The sequence below is a fragment of the Zalophus californianus genome, chromosome 2 (genome assembly GCF_009762305.2).
Source record: "Zalophus californianus isolate mZalCal1 chromosome 2, mZalCal1.pri.v2, whole genome shotgun sequence".
NCBI classification, from domain to species: domain Eukaryota; kingdom Metazoa; phylum Chordata; class Mammalia; order Carnivora; family Otariidae; genus Zalophus; species Zalophus californianus.
This window is the reverse complement of record NC_045596.1, coordinates 34,361,145-34,376,446: the sequence shown is the minus strand read 5'-3', so window position 1 is coordinate 34,376,446 and position 15,302 is coordinate 34,361,145. Positions and strand designations below refer to the sequence as shown.

The window sequence follows — 15,302 nt, the reverse complement described above, 5'->3', positions numbered from 1 at the left end:
TCAAGCCAAATGGGAAGAACTATCAGTACCATTATCTTTAATTTAAAGAAAGAAGGATAAATTATTAGAAAGGTGGAGCACATTCTTGTTTTCAGTATGAAAAGAAAGTTTGTAAAGCGCGGAATGTCTCTCAAGGTCTCATTAGTGCATTTCATTTGCATGTTAGAGAAATGAGGAAGGGCAAGGCCTGGACTATTTGTGCTACAATAGGGATCTCATCCAAAACCCACGATGTGACAACTGAGCCTCATCCACTTACTAGGCTGGCTGGGTGGGCCTGCCCGCGGACAGTCCTATATCCTAGGACTTTGGGTAAGTTCCTGTACATTGCTGAACCTTAAAAAGGAACACACAGGCAGACATGCATAATACATCCCACTGTTTCTTTGACAAATTCCTACCTTAAGTCAGTCTTTCCCATAACCAAATAAAGCTTTAAATACTGTAAAAAAAAAAAGTCTTCCGAATTTCCAGGTCACCCAAATACAATGCCCGTAAAATGCACATCTCTGGAGAGAACGCTTCTAATTTGCCAGAGCCCGTTCAGGGTGGATGGCCAGGCAAGAACTTGGCAGACGTGACCTCACCCACACCAAGGCCATGACGAGTAAGCCAAATGACCTTTAGGACAAATGCAGAGCAAGTCTTCATTTTTGTATAATACTGTATTGTTTAATTTAGGCGTTATTCCCTCAAGAAAACAAGTGCAGAGCTCTCTGGCGTACAAAGCCACATGCTGACAGATTGCATTTGCTCTTTTGGAATTAAAGTTGGAGAGAACTCAGACCTTCCATTCTCTGAAGGCTACAGAAGTTCAGGTAGGCATGGGACACACAAGGCAAAGACCTCATTGGTAAGTCAACTAGTCCTTTCCTGGAGGGCAGGACATCCCTGGTCTGTGCAATTTCACCCCGGTGAACTGTTAAGGATCTTAAAAAGAAGCAAATGTGGGGCGCCTGGGTGGCTCAGTCAGTTAAGCGTCTGCCTTTGGCTCGGGTCAGGATCCCTGGGATCGAGCCCCCTGTCAGGCTCTCTGCTCAGTGGGGAGCCTGCTTCTCCCTCTGCCCCTCCCCCTGCTCGTACTCGTGCTGTCTCTGAAATAAATAAATAAAATCTAAAAAAAAACACACGAAGTAAATGTGTTGATTTCCCATCTTATATTAACTTCTTAGGATAAAGAAGGAAAGTCAAGGGGCACCTGGGTGGCTCAGTCAGTTAAGCGTCTGCCTTCGGCTCAGGTCATGATCTCAGGGTCCTGGGCTCGAGCCCCGCATCGGGCTCCCTGCTCGGCGGGAAGCCTGCTTCTCCCTCTCCCACTCCCCCTGCTTGTGTTCCCTCTCTTGCTGTGTCTCTCTCTGTCAGATAAATAAATAAAATCTAAAAAAAAAAAAAAAAAGAAGAAGGAAAGTCAAGTTACCTTTCTCATCTGAGCCAGCAAGCCTTCAAACTCCTTCAGGTTCAGTGTTGTGCCGCTATAGGACGCTGAGCTATTTGCTGCTTTTCCCAGCCAGTAAATGGTAACTAGTACCTGTGAAACAAAACCAGGCACAAGAGCAGGAGAATTTTCCCTCAAGAATGACTTTTAAACTAAGGAATCAATAGTGCCCCACCAAGAGGAAAGCCGGAAGGAGAGAATGTGACACTGATTTACAAAAACTACCATCCATGAGGTATCCATTAAATGTGAAATCATTTTAGTAAGAACCCAATGTTCTATCAGTCAACACAAACATGATTCAGTAGTTAAAATAAAGTTCCCGTTTTAGGAAATTTTGGTTGTAAGAAAATGATCTTTAGGACATCAAGAAGGAAAAATAAATCCTCCAAAATCATTTTTCTGCAATAAAGGTAGAAAGTGAAAATTTTCAGAAACTCTGGCATCTTCATCCAGATGAGCATGAAACGGGTTGTCAAATCCTTTTGAAAGAGGTTCTTTTAAAGGCTTACAATTCCTACTTGTGGGCACAGAGGCAGAGATCCAGGTAAATTAGTGGTTCCCAGCACAAGAGAAATAGCATATATCTAACTGAAATCAGAAGAAAGTGAAGTAATGAAGAGTACTATCTTCAGCTACCTAGCGTTGGCGTAGAGTTAAATTCCTATTCCTCGGAGATGGGAAATTTTTAGCCTGGACAAAATTACTGCCAATTAAATAACCTTGGGTGCTTACAAATGTCCATGAATGTTCAATGGTCTGCAGCTACAGTCCTCGGTCCATTTTTTTCTGTCTTTCCAAAAAAAAATTGTGCACAAAAGCAAATGCTCTATACAGTGATTTTTCCATAAAGCCCAGAAGGCTGAAGGTGAGCTCCTTAAAGCTGATTTCTTTGGATCTGAAGCTTACAGAAAAGCTATTATTTTATTTTTCACATTTGGTCTTATTGCTTCAATCAGGCGGGGAAGTGCTGGTTGTACACTGCTTCCACTTGCTAGATCAGGAAAGATATGTGTACATGGTTCCACATGGCAACACGCCCAAAATATGGTTGTGTGTATCAACGCTATGACGTGATTCGGTTTTCTACCTCTGTGGGAAAATCGCACGTCAGGAATCCTTCAGGACTTCCAGAGAGTCTTTTTAACATTGATTGCTTACAAATAAATTTCCAGAGAACAGACAATTCCACGTGTCAGGACGTTAACTAGGACCATAAAATAACTAATGTGTGCTAAGAGTACGAGGCCATTTTGGAAGGTGTAGTAGGAGAAACATCGAACTGTGTTGCATTTTAGATTATGGGTTTTCTGATTTGTTTAAGACTGCCTGATGAAAAATGGCATAGATCCCTAGTTGTATAGAGGAAGAAAAGGAAGACAAGAATGAAAATGTCAATCAAATGTAACAGCACCCTGGAAATTAAAAAAAGGAGGGGTTGGTCACAGCTAATTTTAAATTTTATATACAGGAGGTCATTTTTTTACATTCCTCAATTTAAACTTAAAATAAAAGGACACTAACATACTTGCTCTTTGAAAATAAGATCCAATTCCAAAAAGCCGATTTTGGGGAAGTACTAATAAAAGCTCAAAACATTAATAAGAAAAAAAAATAGAAAAAGTGCAGGCCCATGACCGTCAACACGATTTTTATTATGCTGATCTTTTCCCTAAAAAACTATGTCTAACTGCTTTATTTAATAATCCCACCTGTGCCAACTGACAGAAAGCAACTGATATTTTTTTTCTAAATAATTTTTTATTGTTATGTTAATCACCATACATTACATCATTAGTTTTTGATGTAGTGTTCCATGATTCATTGTTTGTGCATAACACCCAGTGCTCCACGCAAAATGTGTGGAGCCCTCTTTAATACCCATCACCAGGCTAACCCATCCCCCCACCCCCCTCCCCTCTAGAACCCTCAGTTTGTTTTTCAGAGTCTATCGTCTCTAATGGTTCGTCTCCCCCTCCGACTTACTCCCCTTCATTCTTCCCCTCCTGCTATCTTCTTCTTTTTTTTTCTTAACATATATTGCATTATTTGTTTCAGAAGTACAGATCCGTGATTCATCAGTCTTGTACAATTCACAGTGCTCACCATAGCACATACCCTCCCCAATGTCTATCACCCAGCCACCCCATCCCTCCCACCCCCCACCACTCCAGCAACCCTCAGTTTGTTTGCTGAGATTAAGAATTCCTCATATCAGTGAGGTCATATGATACATGTCTTTCTCTGATTGACTTATTTCACTCAAGAAAGCAACTGATATTAGTGCCGAGACAGATCATCTTGTGTTTAAGCAATGGAATTACAGAGTGCAAGCTTTCATTTACTTCTAGAATGAGCCCTTATTAATTACAGAGACCTCCCCCCTCTACAATCTGTGTTTCTGTCACAGTGATCGATCGACTGTTCCATCAGAGACACCTATACTCACTCGTTTGCTGAGGACTCTTCCTAGCAAGGCATGCGAGTCACTGAACTTAGGAGCTACATTTTACACTTGAGCCATCAAAGTGAGAAGGAAAAACATTTTCAAAGTGAAGTCAAAACACTTACATTTTTCAGTTTCCTACTGTAATCAAGGCTCCTAATGAAGGAAGAGGGAAAAAAAAATCTGGTCAGAATGGCAGTTGCTTCATGATCATCCCTTAAACACCTCTAAGATGTTAAGTGAAGCTAACAAATATAATGAAATCAGCAGAATACAGTATTTTTTCTAAGGCCCATGATTAACGATTTCAGATACTGAATAAAATCATTTAGGGAAACAAATGTAGAAGGACAAGATGGAATTAAACTTCGAAAGTACACCATGAAAAGCTGAATGCTTTGTAACATCTGGAAAATGAAGGATTTCATCCAAACCTGGGACGCTTGATATTTGTATTCTTGAAGCTCAATTGTTAAAGCAAAATTTTTGCCTTGATTAAAGACCACTGTCAAATCGAAATCTTACTACACCTCCAAAATCTTCATGTAACTAGTACTTTTACCAGAGGTCTAAAACCTTACTTCATTAAATAGACCTGAAAATATACATAGAAGAGGCAATGCTATCTAAATATTTGTTCCTGTCTGCTACAGATAGAAATTAGTGTTGGGAATTAGCCATAAGCAGGAAAATATGTGTGTTATGTTCGAATATACACATGTGCATTCTTCAGAATACACAGATGTTTACTCTCAAACCATAAACAAAAAAAAAAGCTAGTTGGTGGTATTTTTGAAATATTCATACAGTGAAATATAAAAGTTTCTACAAAATTATTCCAAAGTTTCTTTAACACGTCACCAAATAAATGCTAGGAAAAATGAAACAAGCATTTCTTTACTCCTAGTAACTTCAGTTGGGGTGGGGAGTGGAGGAAGAGAGAATGTAATTCTATTGTATAAGCCAGTCAAGAACTCTCAAGTATTTAGACCCCGGTTACCTCATTGCTGCATAATCTTTTTTTTTTTTTTTAAGATTTTATTTATTTATTTGTTCGAGAGAGAGAGCAGGAGGGAGAGGAAGAGAGAATCGGAAGCAGACACCACGCTGAGCGAAGAGCCCGACATGGGGCTTGACCTCATGACCATGAGATCATGACCTGAGCTGAAACCAAGAGTTGGATGCTTAACTGACTGAGCCACAGGGGCCCATATTGCTGCATATTCTAACCCAAAGAACATATTAGTGAATAGGCACACAATCTTAAGTCAATTGAGATTTCAGGGAACAGAATACAATGTAGTATATACTAAGGAGATAAACCCATCAATAGGGACTTGGATTGAAGGAAACATTGGTCTAATTTGGATTTGATTAAGAGAATGTTTTCAAGTTTACCATTTTTAATGGGAAAAAACATGGCATTATCTGCTTAGATATTTTCCAGGATTTTATTTTTTTAAGATTTTATTTGTTTGACAGAGACAGACACAGCGAGAGAGGGAACATAAGCAGAAGGAGTGGGAGAGGGAGAAGCAGGCTTCCCGCCGAGCAGGGTGCCTGATGCAGGGCTCCATCCCAGGACCCTGGGATCATGACCTGAGCCTAAGGCAGACGCTTAACGACTGAGCCACCCAGGCGTCCCTCCAGGATTTTTTTTTTTTAACTTATAAAAACTACAGATGAAAAGGAAAAAAAATCTATGAAAGCTTTGAAATTTTAATGAAAAGTAAGAATAGGGAACATAAAACATTTTCTGCATTGACAATAAAATTTCATTGACTAAAATTGTGACCCAGTTCTAAAAAAAAATCATGCTTGGCACATAGCCGGAGCTCACAAAATACTTGTTGAATGACTTCTACCTAACAACCAATTATGCAAAAATGCTTCCAAATTTTTCAAGAGACATATTCAGGAGCAATCCAAAGCCTTTCCTCATTTTCATCCAATTGCTTCAATTCCCTGGAATAATACTTGCTGCATGCCCTTCTGGATTATGCTCTCATTTCCCATCAAGGTCGTCTGGCATCTATTATAGGTAGAGTTCACAAAATTACACATGCAGTAATCATTTGCAGCTTTTCCCTCTCTTTCTTTCTTTTTTCTTTAGCCTACTCAAGTTACTTCTCAAAAAAATAAAGAAAAATTACCTACAATAAAAGCTAAACGAAAGAGCATTTTTTCAAAAACCATTTCAGGGAAGCATCAAAATTTGCTCTGTGGGATCTACCCCTAGACTTTATTGCTTACATTATTAATTGGTGGGGTCCGTGGGGTGTTTTCTATCTCTGCGAATGCTCTGCTCAACCCTCCGAGGGTAGAGCAGAAGAATGTAGCAGTTCTACTTTACTCTACCATGGCTATGAAATCTACGTATGTTGCAAATGTCCTCTGTCCAGTGCCAAACGACACCAGGATCATTCACAGAAAAGTTGTGAAGGAGAGAGCTCATTCTGTGCCCCACCCTTCACTGAAACTAGAAATGATTTTCTAAGTACTGTAAATGAATTTATGGCATAACTTGGAGGTAAAATTCTTTATGTTCTTCTAGATACTCATACTGTGAAATGAAAAATTTTCTCCATAATTAATCCAGGTTCAGCATCCTGCAATGCTTATGGACCGACCATTCCTCCCACCACACTCATTCTTGCTCATCACCCTTCTACCACACCACATACTTTTCTTTTTAAACATTGAGTTTGTTTCTCTTCCCCAGCCTTTCTACTTGATCTTCCTCTGCCTTGAATGCTCTACACGTCTTCGCTTGATGGGTTCTTGCTTCCTCCCAGTCATGTCTCCGCCCACAGCCTTCAGCTGAAATGCCACCTCTTCAGAGAGGCTATGCTTGACCACTTCTGGACTGGTCATTATCTTTTTTTCCCCAGTTTTATTGAGATATAATTGGCATACGACACTGTATAAGTTTAAAGAACACAACATGGTGATTTGATATATGTATATACTGTGATGGTCACCATCTTTCATGTCATCTTTTACTTCTTCTTAGTACTTATCACTCCCTGTAGTTACCTTTTTGATTTACTTGTTTATTTATTATTTCCTGACACCGTGTGTAAATTACATGTGAACAGGGAGTGTTGGCTATCTTGCTCCTTCCAGTTGTCTGATGCCTGGAAAGTATCTGACACATAGTAGCTGCTCAGTAAATAGTTACTGAATGAATGAAAAATGATAAAGTCATAGGAGAAGGCTATGGAAAAGCATTGCTGAAAGAAAATAATAATGCTCAAGTAAAGGAAAAACTAAAAAGGGAAGAAAATGAGGAAGGAATGCAAAAGGGGAGAGAGATGGAAAGACAAGATAAAGAAGGGAAGGGAAGCACAGGAAAGAAAAGGAGATGGAGAAAGAAGCAGCTAGAAAGATAAATGGCAGAGGGGAAAAGAAATAGGAGAAGGGGAAAAAGGTACAGTGTAATGGAGACGTGACTGTGTGTGCCATTGGTCTAAGGGACTTTTCCTCTTTACGTTGATTTCTGTGCCGTTTTCTTTGGAAGTTGGCTGAACCATCTTCCCAGATCTGAGCAAGTGGAGCACTGAGCAGGTTTTAGCTAGCATCATGGCTGTGAGGACCTTCTGTCCAATTCCATCTCATAGTTGAAGACACAGAGCCCTATCGAAGGAAAGGAACTTGCTTAGGATTATACACCCAGGGAGTAGCAGATCGAGGGCAGACCCCTGACTTCCTGATGCCCAGTTATTCGTAGATAAGCAATAAAAGTAAAAAAAATTCTGAATTTCTAAAACCAAACTGTCTCAGAATTCTCCCGGTTTAATGACATATGGATTTAGAGCAGCTCCAAAAAAACGGAAATGCAGCTGGCAACACTATCAAAAGAAACTTTTCTTCACTATTTTAGCTCACTATACGAGCCACATACAAGCAATGTGTGTGTGACTAATTGTTATGACGTCATATAGTTACCATTGTTTCTGGTCACGTGCCACTCAGATGACACTACAAATGTCAGATGAGTCAGAAACCATTTCCTAAAATGAACAATTTATAGAGGCTAGATTTAGGTGCAGTAATATACGGAGCACGTGATGTCTAAAATGAGGGAGGGGCGCCTGGGTGGCTCAGTGGGTTAAGCATCTGCCTTCAGCTCAGGTCATGATCTCCAGGTCCTGGGATTGAGCCCCGCATCAGGCTCCTAGCTCAGTGGGGAGTCTGCTCCTCCCTCTCCCTCTGCCTCTCCCCGTGCTCATGCTTTCACAAATAAATAAATAACCATCTTAAAATGAGGTTTATGGTGGTTTTCCATATTCAAATACCGTAATTTGTATTCTATTTTTGCCCTTAAGTAAAATTTTTCCATGAGAAATATTAAAGAAAGGCACATTGACAACAGAGAAGTGTGATTTTATATAATCAGTTATGGCTGATTCTCCCTTATTCCCAGTCATGAATCATGAAATCCAATATAAACTAGCTTGATTTCATTCAGTAGTTTCCATTTTTTCCCCCAATCAATATTGGCAAAGAGTATCAAATTAGCAGCTCTGCATTTTGGCTTCTCTCCCTTTTCTGTACCTCCACGACACAATGACCCAAAACTGACCAAAATAAGTGTAGCCAATCCACAGACATTGTATGTAATTAAGCCTATTATTAAGGCATATTCATGTCAAATATTGTTTGAAGTGGAAAATGTTTTGTATGAAATGTGTAGACTGGGAAGGACCTCTAAACTACAGGAAAAGTCGTCGCTATCATCTCCTAAGAGTCTTTCTTCTCATTACCCCGGTCACCAGCTACTCCTTTCCAGAGAAACACACTGCCTTTTCTCTTACTGTACCATTCTTTCCCAAAAATTCTTTGGCCGCAAACATGCTCAGCGAGTAGACATAGTCAACAACAGTCAAATGGCCAGTAATCCATCTTCAAAGAACCTGATCACTGACATATGAGAAAACAGTTACAAATGTAAAAGAGGAAGCCATTTCTCCATAATCTATTGCCCTCTTTGCATAATAAACAGAGTTTGGATCTGTTTACCAAGTTTGGAGTCTTCCAAGAGCCTATTCAAATGCCCAACTAGAGTGAATAAAGGTTTTCTTTCTGTCTAACACACACGGATTCTGTGCATATTTCTCCCTTACCTCTCCCTCAAGTCTTACCTAACATGTTTCTCCTCTTTAACATTTTAACACCCTATGTGTGATTTTTGCATTTCAAAGAAATTACGTTTGACCAAAATGAAAGCTACACACAGGGGAAAGGCCAATGTGTCTTGTTTTGAAAGCGTGCTCTTTACCTTCACATTTTTATTTTATTAGACATCTCCAATACTCTGCCTCTTAGACATTACAACATTATCACAAAGCTACAAATCGAACCATAAATAGGTTTTCCTTAAACATAAATCTTGTGTTACTTACTTGACTGTTACTCTGTTGGACGTATCCTGTAGGTCACTAGGGTCAAAAAGTTGAGATTCTCTAAGGCCAAGCTCTTTACAACCTCTCAAGAACAAGATGATATTGTCCTGAAAGGAAGAAAAGAAATCCAAGTCTGTATTATTTTATATTATCTTTATGAACCAGTCCCGCCTCTCTAATAGTCCAAATTACCAGAGGGATGTCAATCATTAAGACAGCAAGAGTCAGATCTAAATTTTGGCTTGTTGGATAATAGAATCATACTTTGTTAGGATATTCCAAGGTAAACAGACACTTTCAATCTTCTAAATCCACGGCCATGCCAAATGCATTTTTTTCCCCTTTACCTTAACACATTTGCATAAAACTGCAAGCAAAATATCATTGAAAAGCAGAACATAGCATCTTTTGGGGGACCAGTACTCATAGTAGCCAGGTATCCCCTAGAACTTCCAAGTTTTGTCCACGTCTTATTGCAAGAATTTGGTTCAAAATTGATACATTTTTTAAAAGTTAGTTTTACTACCCAAATGTCATCAACGGGTTTTTCTTTTAAACTGACCTTCTAAAATACATTTTTTATCAGCAGGTTTTGACTGATAATACCTCTTTGTGAACTATGAATTGAATTAAATGAGAAAAAATTTAGACTGGGAAAATGGGAAAATCTAGACTTAAGAGTGAAGGGAAAAAAGAGGAGCAAGGAAAGCTTTTGAAAACAACAAAACAGACCTTTACAAAGTGAACATTTTCTCTAGCAGGTACATATTTTCTTTGAACTGGCAGAATATCAGGCACAATTGACAATTGAGGGTACTGCCCTTCATCTGTTGAGAGTCAAGAACAAGCAGATGACTCTGGAAGGGATTGCAACTGTGGGTCACCCTTTTGGAACTCCTGGGTATTAGCAGCAGATTCCTCGGCTGCAAGTTCCTAACTGTCCTCTTTCTAGAAGATTTCTGACAGGATAACTGGTCCCATCAGTTAAAACTACAAGAGAGGAATAATAAAGGTTGGCTCCCGGGGCCCGACCAGTGTGAATCCATCTGAAAACTCGAAGAAAGTTGTTACAGAAATCAGAAATGATGGTGGTAGTTACTGAGTCATATACTCATGCAAGCGCAGTTCAACAAAGCAAACAAAAGGCACAGTATTTCTCAATCACCCAGTCTACAGGCAAGATTCTAAGATGACCCTCAAGAATGCTGCTCCCTGGCATATGCAGCCTGCATAATCGCCTCCCCTGAAGAGCAAGTGGGACCTGTGAATGTGATGGATATCACTCTGTGGTTACCTTACTAACCAGTAGCCTCTGAGTTAATCAAAAGGAAGATTATCTGATTGGGCCTGACATAATCAGGGGAGGATTTAAAAGAAAGCGAGGAGAGTTCCTGGTGGCCAAGAGTTCTGTGGCTGCAAGGAGGTGGATTCTATCAACAAACACATAAGCTTGGATGAGGCTTGGAAGCTCAGATAGAACCTCAGCCCCCATGAACACCTTGATTTCAGCCCCTTGAGACTCTGAGCAAAGGTCATGCCGTGTCCATACTTCTGATCTACAGAAACTAAGATTAGAAATGGGTGTTGATTTAAGACCCTAAGTTTATAGTGAGTTTTTATGCAGCAAGAAAAAATTAATATACCCAGGCACAAAACAGTAAGAGCAACAGCAATAAATTGCTAACCTTTATGTAACTTTTATATGCCAAATATTCCCCCAAGAGCTTTGTATATGCTAACTCACTTAACCCCTTTACGACCTTAGTAGGGACTACTATCTTACCTTAGTAGGTACTTAGTAGGCACCGATAGTAGGTACTATTATCATCCTCATTTATGAATGAGCAATCTGAGGCACAGAACAATCAAGCACCTTGCCCAAGGTCACACAGCCAGCAAAGGATGGCGGTGCAAACACACGGCATATGAGACAAACTGAGGCATCAAATCTGAGGCTGGCACCAAAGGAAGTTAGGGGCTGATCACAGAGGGCCTTGATGGCCATGGAAGGTAGGCTGTGGAAATCGGAGAGGGGATCTGAGAAATGATGCTCAGATCTGCAGCAGAAGTAGATTTTTGGGGGCAGGTGTAGGGGAAAGTAGAGGGTGTGAAGGACTTCAGAGGACTAAGACAGGAGGCAGGGAAACCGATGAGGAGATACCACAATCTCACTACCCCCCCAATCATGGAGGGTGGCCCCTCCCAGAATAACTTCTTTCCCGTGTTTTTCCTGGGTCCCTGGATTTTCTTCAGCAGTTACAATGTGCCATCACGCACAAGACCCATGTCATTCACAAAACCTCTTGTAGAGGGGCGCCTGGGTGGCTCAGCCGTCAAGCGTCTGCCTTCAGCTCAGGTCATGATCCCAGGGTCCTGGGATCGAGCCCCGCATCGGGCTCCCTGCTCGGTGGGGAGTCTGCTTCTCCCTCTCCCACTCCCCCTGCTCGTGTTCCCTCTCTCGCTGTGTCTCTCTGTCAAATAAATAAATAAAATCTTAAAAGAAAAAAAAAAAAGACCTCTTGTAGAGTGACAATGAGCTGCTTATAGTCTGAAGTTAGCCATACCCTGCCCGTCTCTCCTTCAATTACTTTGCAGGTTTTAAAATTATCAAATATCTCCTTGAAGTTTTTCTATCCCCTCCCATCTTCAGAGTTTTATTAGATGTTCACGTGAGTCTCTTCTACGACATGCAACTACCTTTCTGGTTGGTCTGAGGGCTTGTTGCCCAGAGGAAAACAAAGGATGGGTCCTGGCACTCTCTAGGAGTCATTTGGGTCACAAGACAAGGACCAACCTGTGACCAGCACGAGGCCCATAAGAGGCACATGACTGTGGCACCTCAGTTTCTTAAGAAAGGCAAGGAGGTGCCCTTCCCTTATGCATTCCCAGATGTGCCCAGGAGTGCCACACTATCTTCATTACACAGACTGCAAACCCAACAACGTTGTGTTGCCCACTGAACAATTTGGGCTGTGAGATTTAAAGGACTGCATGTCTCACTCCAGCTCCTTGCTGCAACCTAATGATGCTAGAGGGGAGCCAGACCCCGACCAGGAGAAAACCGGAAGAAAAAGCTCCATGATCGAGAGCTAACAGGGGCAACAACCAGAGTGGGTAAAAAGGACTGTGCCTTTAATTACATAAAATGCATCCTGCAAATTCCCATCTGCCTTGCTCTTCATGCTAAGATTTTTCCACATTCACAATTCCAAGCAAAACTCACATCTTAGTGTGTTAGCTCCAGAAGCCAAGCAGTATAACAGCATCTCAATCCCCCAGGAGAAGAAATAAAAGTCGCTGATTTATGACAATGACCATTATGTTAGCTCTCACTATCGTAGTGTTACAAACCCATTAAAACTTAGGAAGTCTTCAAAAAGAGTTTTTAAGGGACTCTTCAAAAAAGTCAACGTCATTAAAAAAAAACAAAAATTGGACATTACAGAGACATGAGGACCAAATGTAATCGATGACCTCTGACTGGATCCTAGATGCAAAAAAGGAAAATAAGGCTATAAATGTTTAATTTAAATACGGACTGTATGTTGGATGATGTTACTGAACGAATGTTAATTTTCTTAGGCAGGACGATGGTGATATTGTAATTATATGAGAGAATGCCTTTATTTTTAAGCAAACATATACATTACTTAGGGACAATTTATCATAATCCTTACGACATAATTTCAAATGGTCAGGAAAAAAAATAAGGGTGCGTGCATATGAGAGAGAGAGAGAATGTTTACCCATCATAGAGAAAGAGGTAAAGCAAATATGGCAAAATATTAACAATTGGTGAATCTAAATTAGGGATTGGCAAACTTTTTCTGTAAAAGACTACATAGCAATTACGGCTTTGTAGGCCTATAATGGTCTCTGTCAAAATGACTCAGTTCTGTCACTGTAGCCAGACAATACATAAATGAATGAGAGCGTGTGTATTCTGACACATTTGATTTACAAAAACAGGCCCTGGGCTGAATTTGGCCCACAGGCCCTAGTCCAGGTAAATGATATGCAGGGATTCACTATGTCATTCTTTCAACTTCTCTGTACCTTTGAATATTTTCCAAAAAAAGTTTGAAGAGGAGGTTTTTAAATGTGTAGAAGCATGGGGCACCTGGGTGGCTAAGTCAGTTAAGCATCCAACTCTTGGTTTCGGCTGAGGTCATGATCTCAGGGTCATGAGATCAAGCCCCTCGTCAGGCTCCTTGCTCAGCATGGAGTCTGCTTGAGATTCTCTCTCTCCCCCAGCACGCCCCCGCCACTCGCACTCTCTCTCTCGCTCTTTCTAAAATAAATAAATAAAATCTTAAGAAAAATTTTGTAGAAGTATATTCAACTACATGACTTGGCTGGCAAGACCAATGTCATAAAACTCAAGCAGAAAATAATGGTTGCCTCAGGGACAACTACTGCAAGTCACCAAGGTAAATGCTCCAGCACCACTGATGGAAAGTTACCATCTCTGGCTAACTGGAAAAGTACTGTAACATGAGTCTCAATTCAACCCAGATGCTTAACATCAAGTTCCTAAAAGAGTCCATTTTGTGCTAGACTAATATTAATATATGTATTCATACTGCTGCTTTTGTAACTACCATGTATTAGCTCCTCCTTGTTCTTGGTTCAGTGGCTTCCCATTTCATTAATTTGTGGGCCTCCTCTGTGCATGAAAACACTCCCCAGAGCTCCAAGGTTAAGGCCTGAGCTTTCTACCCTCCCAGGACCTCTTCTCTGAAAAAGGTCCTTGTACTTTGCCACCTTCTTTTCTTGTTTCAAAGGCAAGATGAAGGAAAGCCCAGGATGGTCTCTGTCTCTACCTCCAGAGTATAGCACTATCCCCGGATTATAGTAGGTACTCACTAAATATTTAAAATAAATTAAATACTGCATTCTAGGGACTTACAAGAATGGGAAAAAAAATTCCTTATCCTCATGGAGCTGACATTCTAGTAGGTGAAATAATAAGGAGTTAACAACAAAAGTGTCTTATCTTCTGGATTAATGTCCATGACACATTAAATAGTTGGATTTGTTCAAGATGCCCCTAAACAGAGGTCTGCCTTCCAATTAGATGGTGGAAATGAGGGGTGCCTGGGTGACTCAGTCAGTTGAGTGTCTGACTCTTGATTCTGGCCTCAGGTCAGGATCTCAGGGTCATGAGATCAAGCCCACAACAGGCTCTGTGCTGGGCATGGAGCCTGCTTAAGATTCTCTCTCTCCCTCTGCCTCTGCCCCTCCCCCCGCACCTCCCTCCACCCCCGAGCTCTCTCTTTAAAAAAAAAAAAAAAAAAAAAGAACAGTGGAAGTGAGAGAAGAACAAATATATCAAGAGACACAGCAAAATAGCTTTGGAATCTGAAGGTCTCCAGTTAGAATTCCAGTCTCAACCATTTATTAGCTTTGTGGCCATGGGCATCGTCCCTAACCTTTCTGATCCTCAGATTCCCAATCTGAAAGGTGGGGGATGCCATCAACCTCACAGGGACACTAGAATTACATAAGATATATATTAAAAACACAGCCCAATGTCTGGCTCCTTCTGGGCACTCATTACATGAAAGTTATTATTACATTCTTGTCAACTCGGGACAAGAAAAGCCTGTGGAAAGTGAAATGAGGAACAGTTGATCCATCCATGAAAAACAGACACAGTGTCTATTTATAGCTCTTGCCAATGGCATGGGACATAGTTAAAAAAGAAAGAAGGACAATTTTAAAACATACTTGCTGTTATTGTTGTTTAGTTACTGTTAATTAACCGCCATCTTGGCACTATTCTTCAGGCTGCCTCAAATTTACTCACAAGCTATGTACCAAAAGTCCATTTGTAAGACAGCCGCTCATTTGTAATTATCTCATGGAAATCGTCTTTTCATGGTAGTCCCCAGAACTGGAATGCTTACTTAATCCAAAATGTACCTGAATGAACCTACCTGCTGAGCAGAACAACATTTCAGTGGGAAAGCGCATGTATTGAGAAATGCCAAGCAACATCCCTCTTGGCTAAGTA

General features: G+C 40.6%; 1 protein-coding gene across 5 annotated transcripts in view; it reads right to left on the bottom strand.

Annotated features, from left to right (window-relative positions):
* Positions 1–15,302, bottom strand: part of LIMCH1 (LIM and calponin homology domains 1) — a 321,291-nt gene that overhangs the window by 95,371 nt on the left and 210,618 nt on the right. For all 5 annotated transcript variants that reach the window (XM_027597625.2, XM_027597626.2, XM_027597627.1 and 2 more), the window contains exons 4-6: positions 9,287–9,393; positions 4,007–4,037; positions 1,418–1,528 (exon numbers count right to left, since the gene is read on the bottom strand). In XM_027597625.2, the coding sequence (XP_027453426.1) occupies positions 1,418–1,528; positions 4,007–4,037; positions 9,287–9,393 (249 nt within the window). The remainder of the gene's footprint in view (positions 1–1,417; positions 1,529–4,006; positions 4,038–9,286; positions 9,394–15,302) is intronic.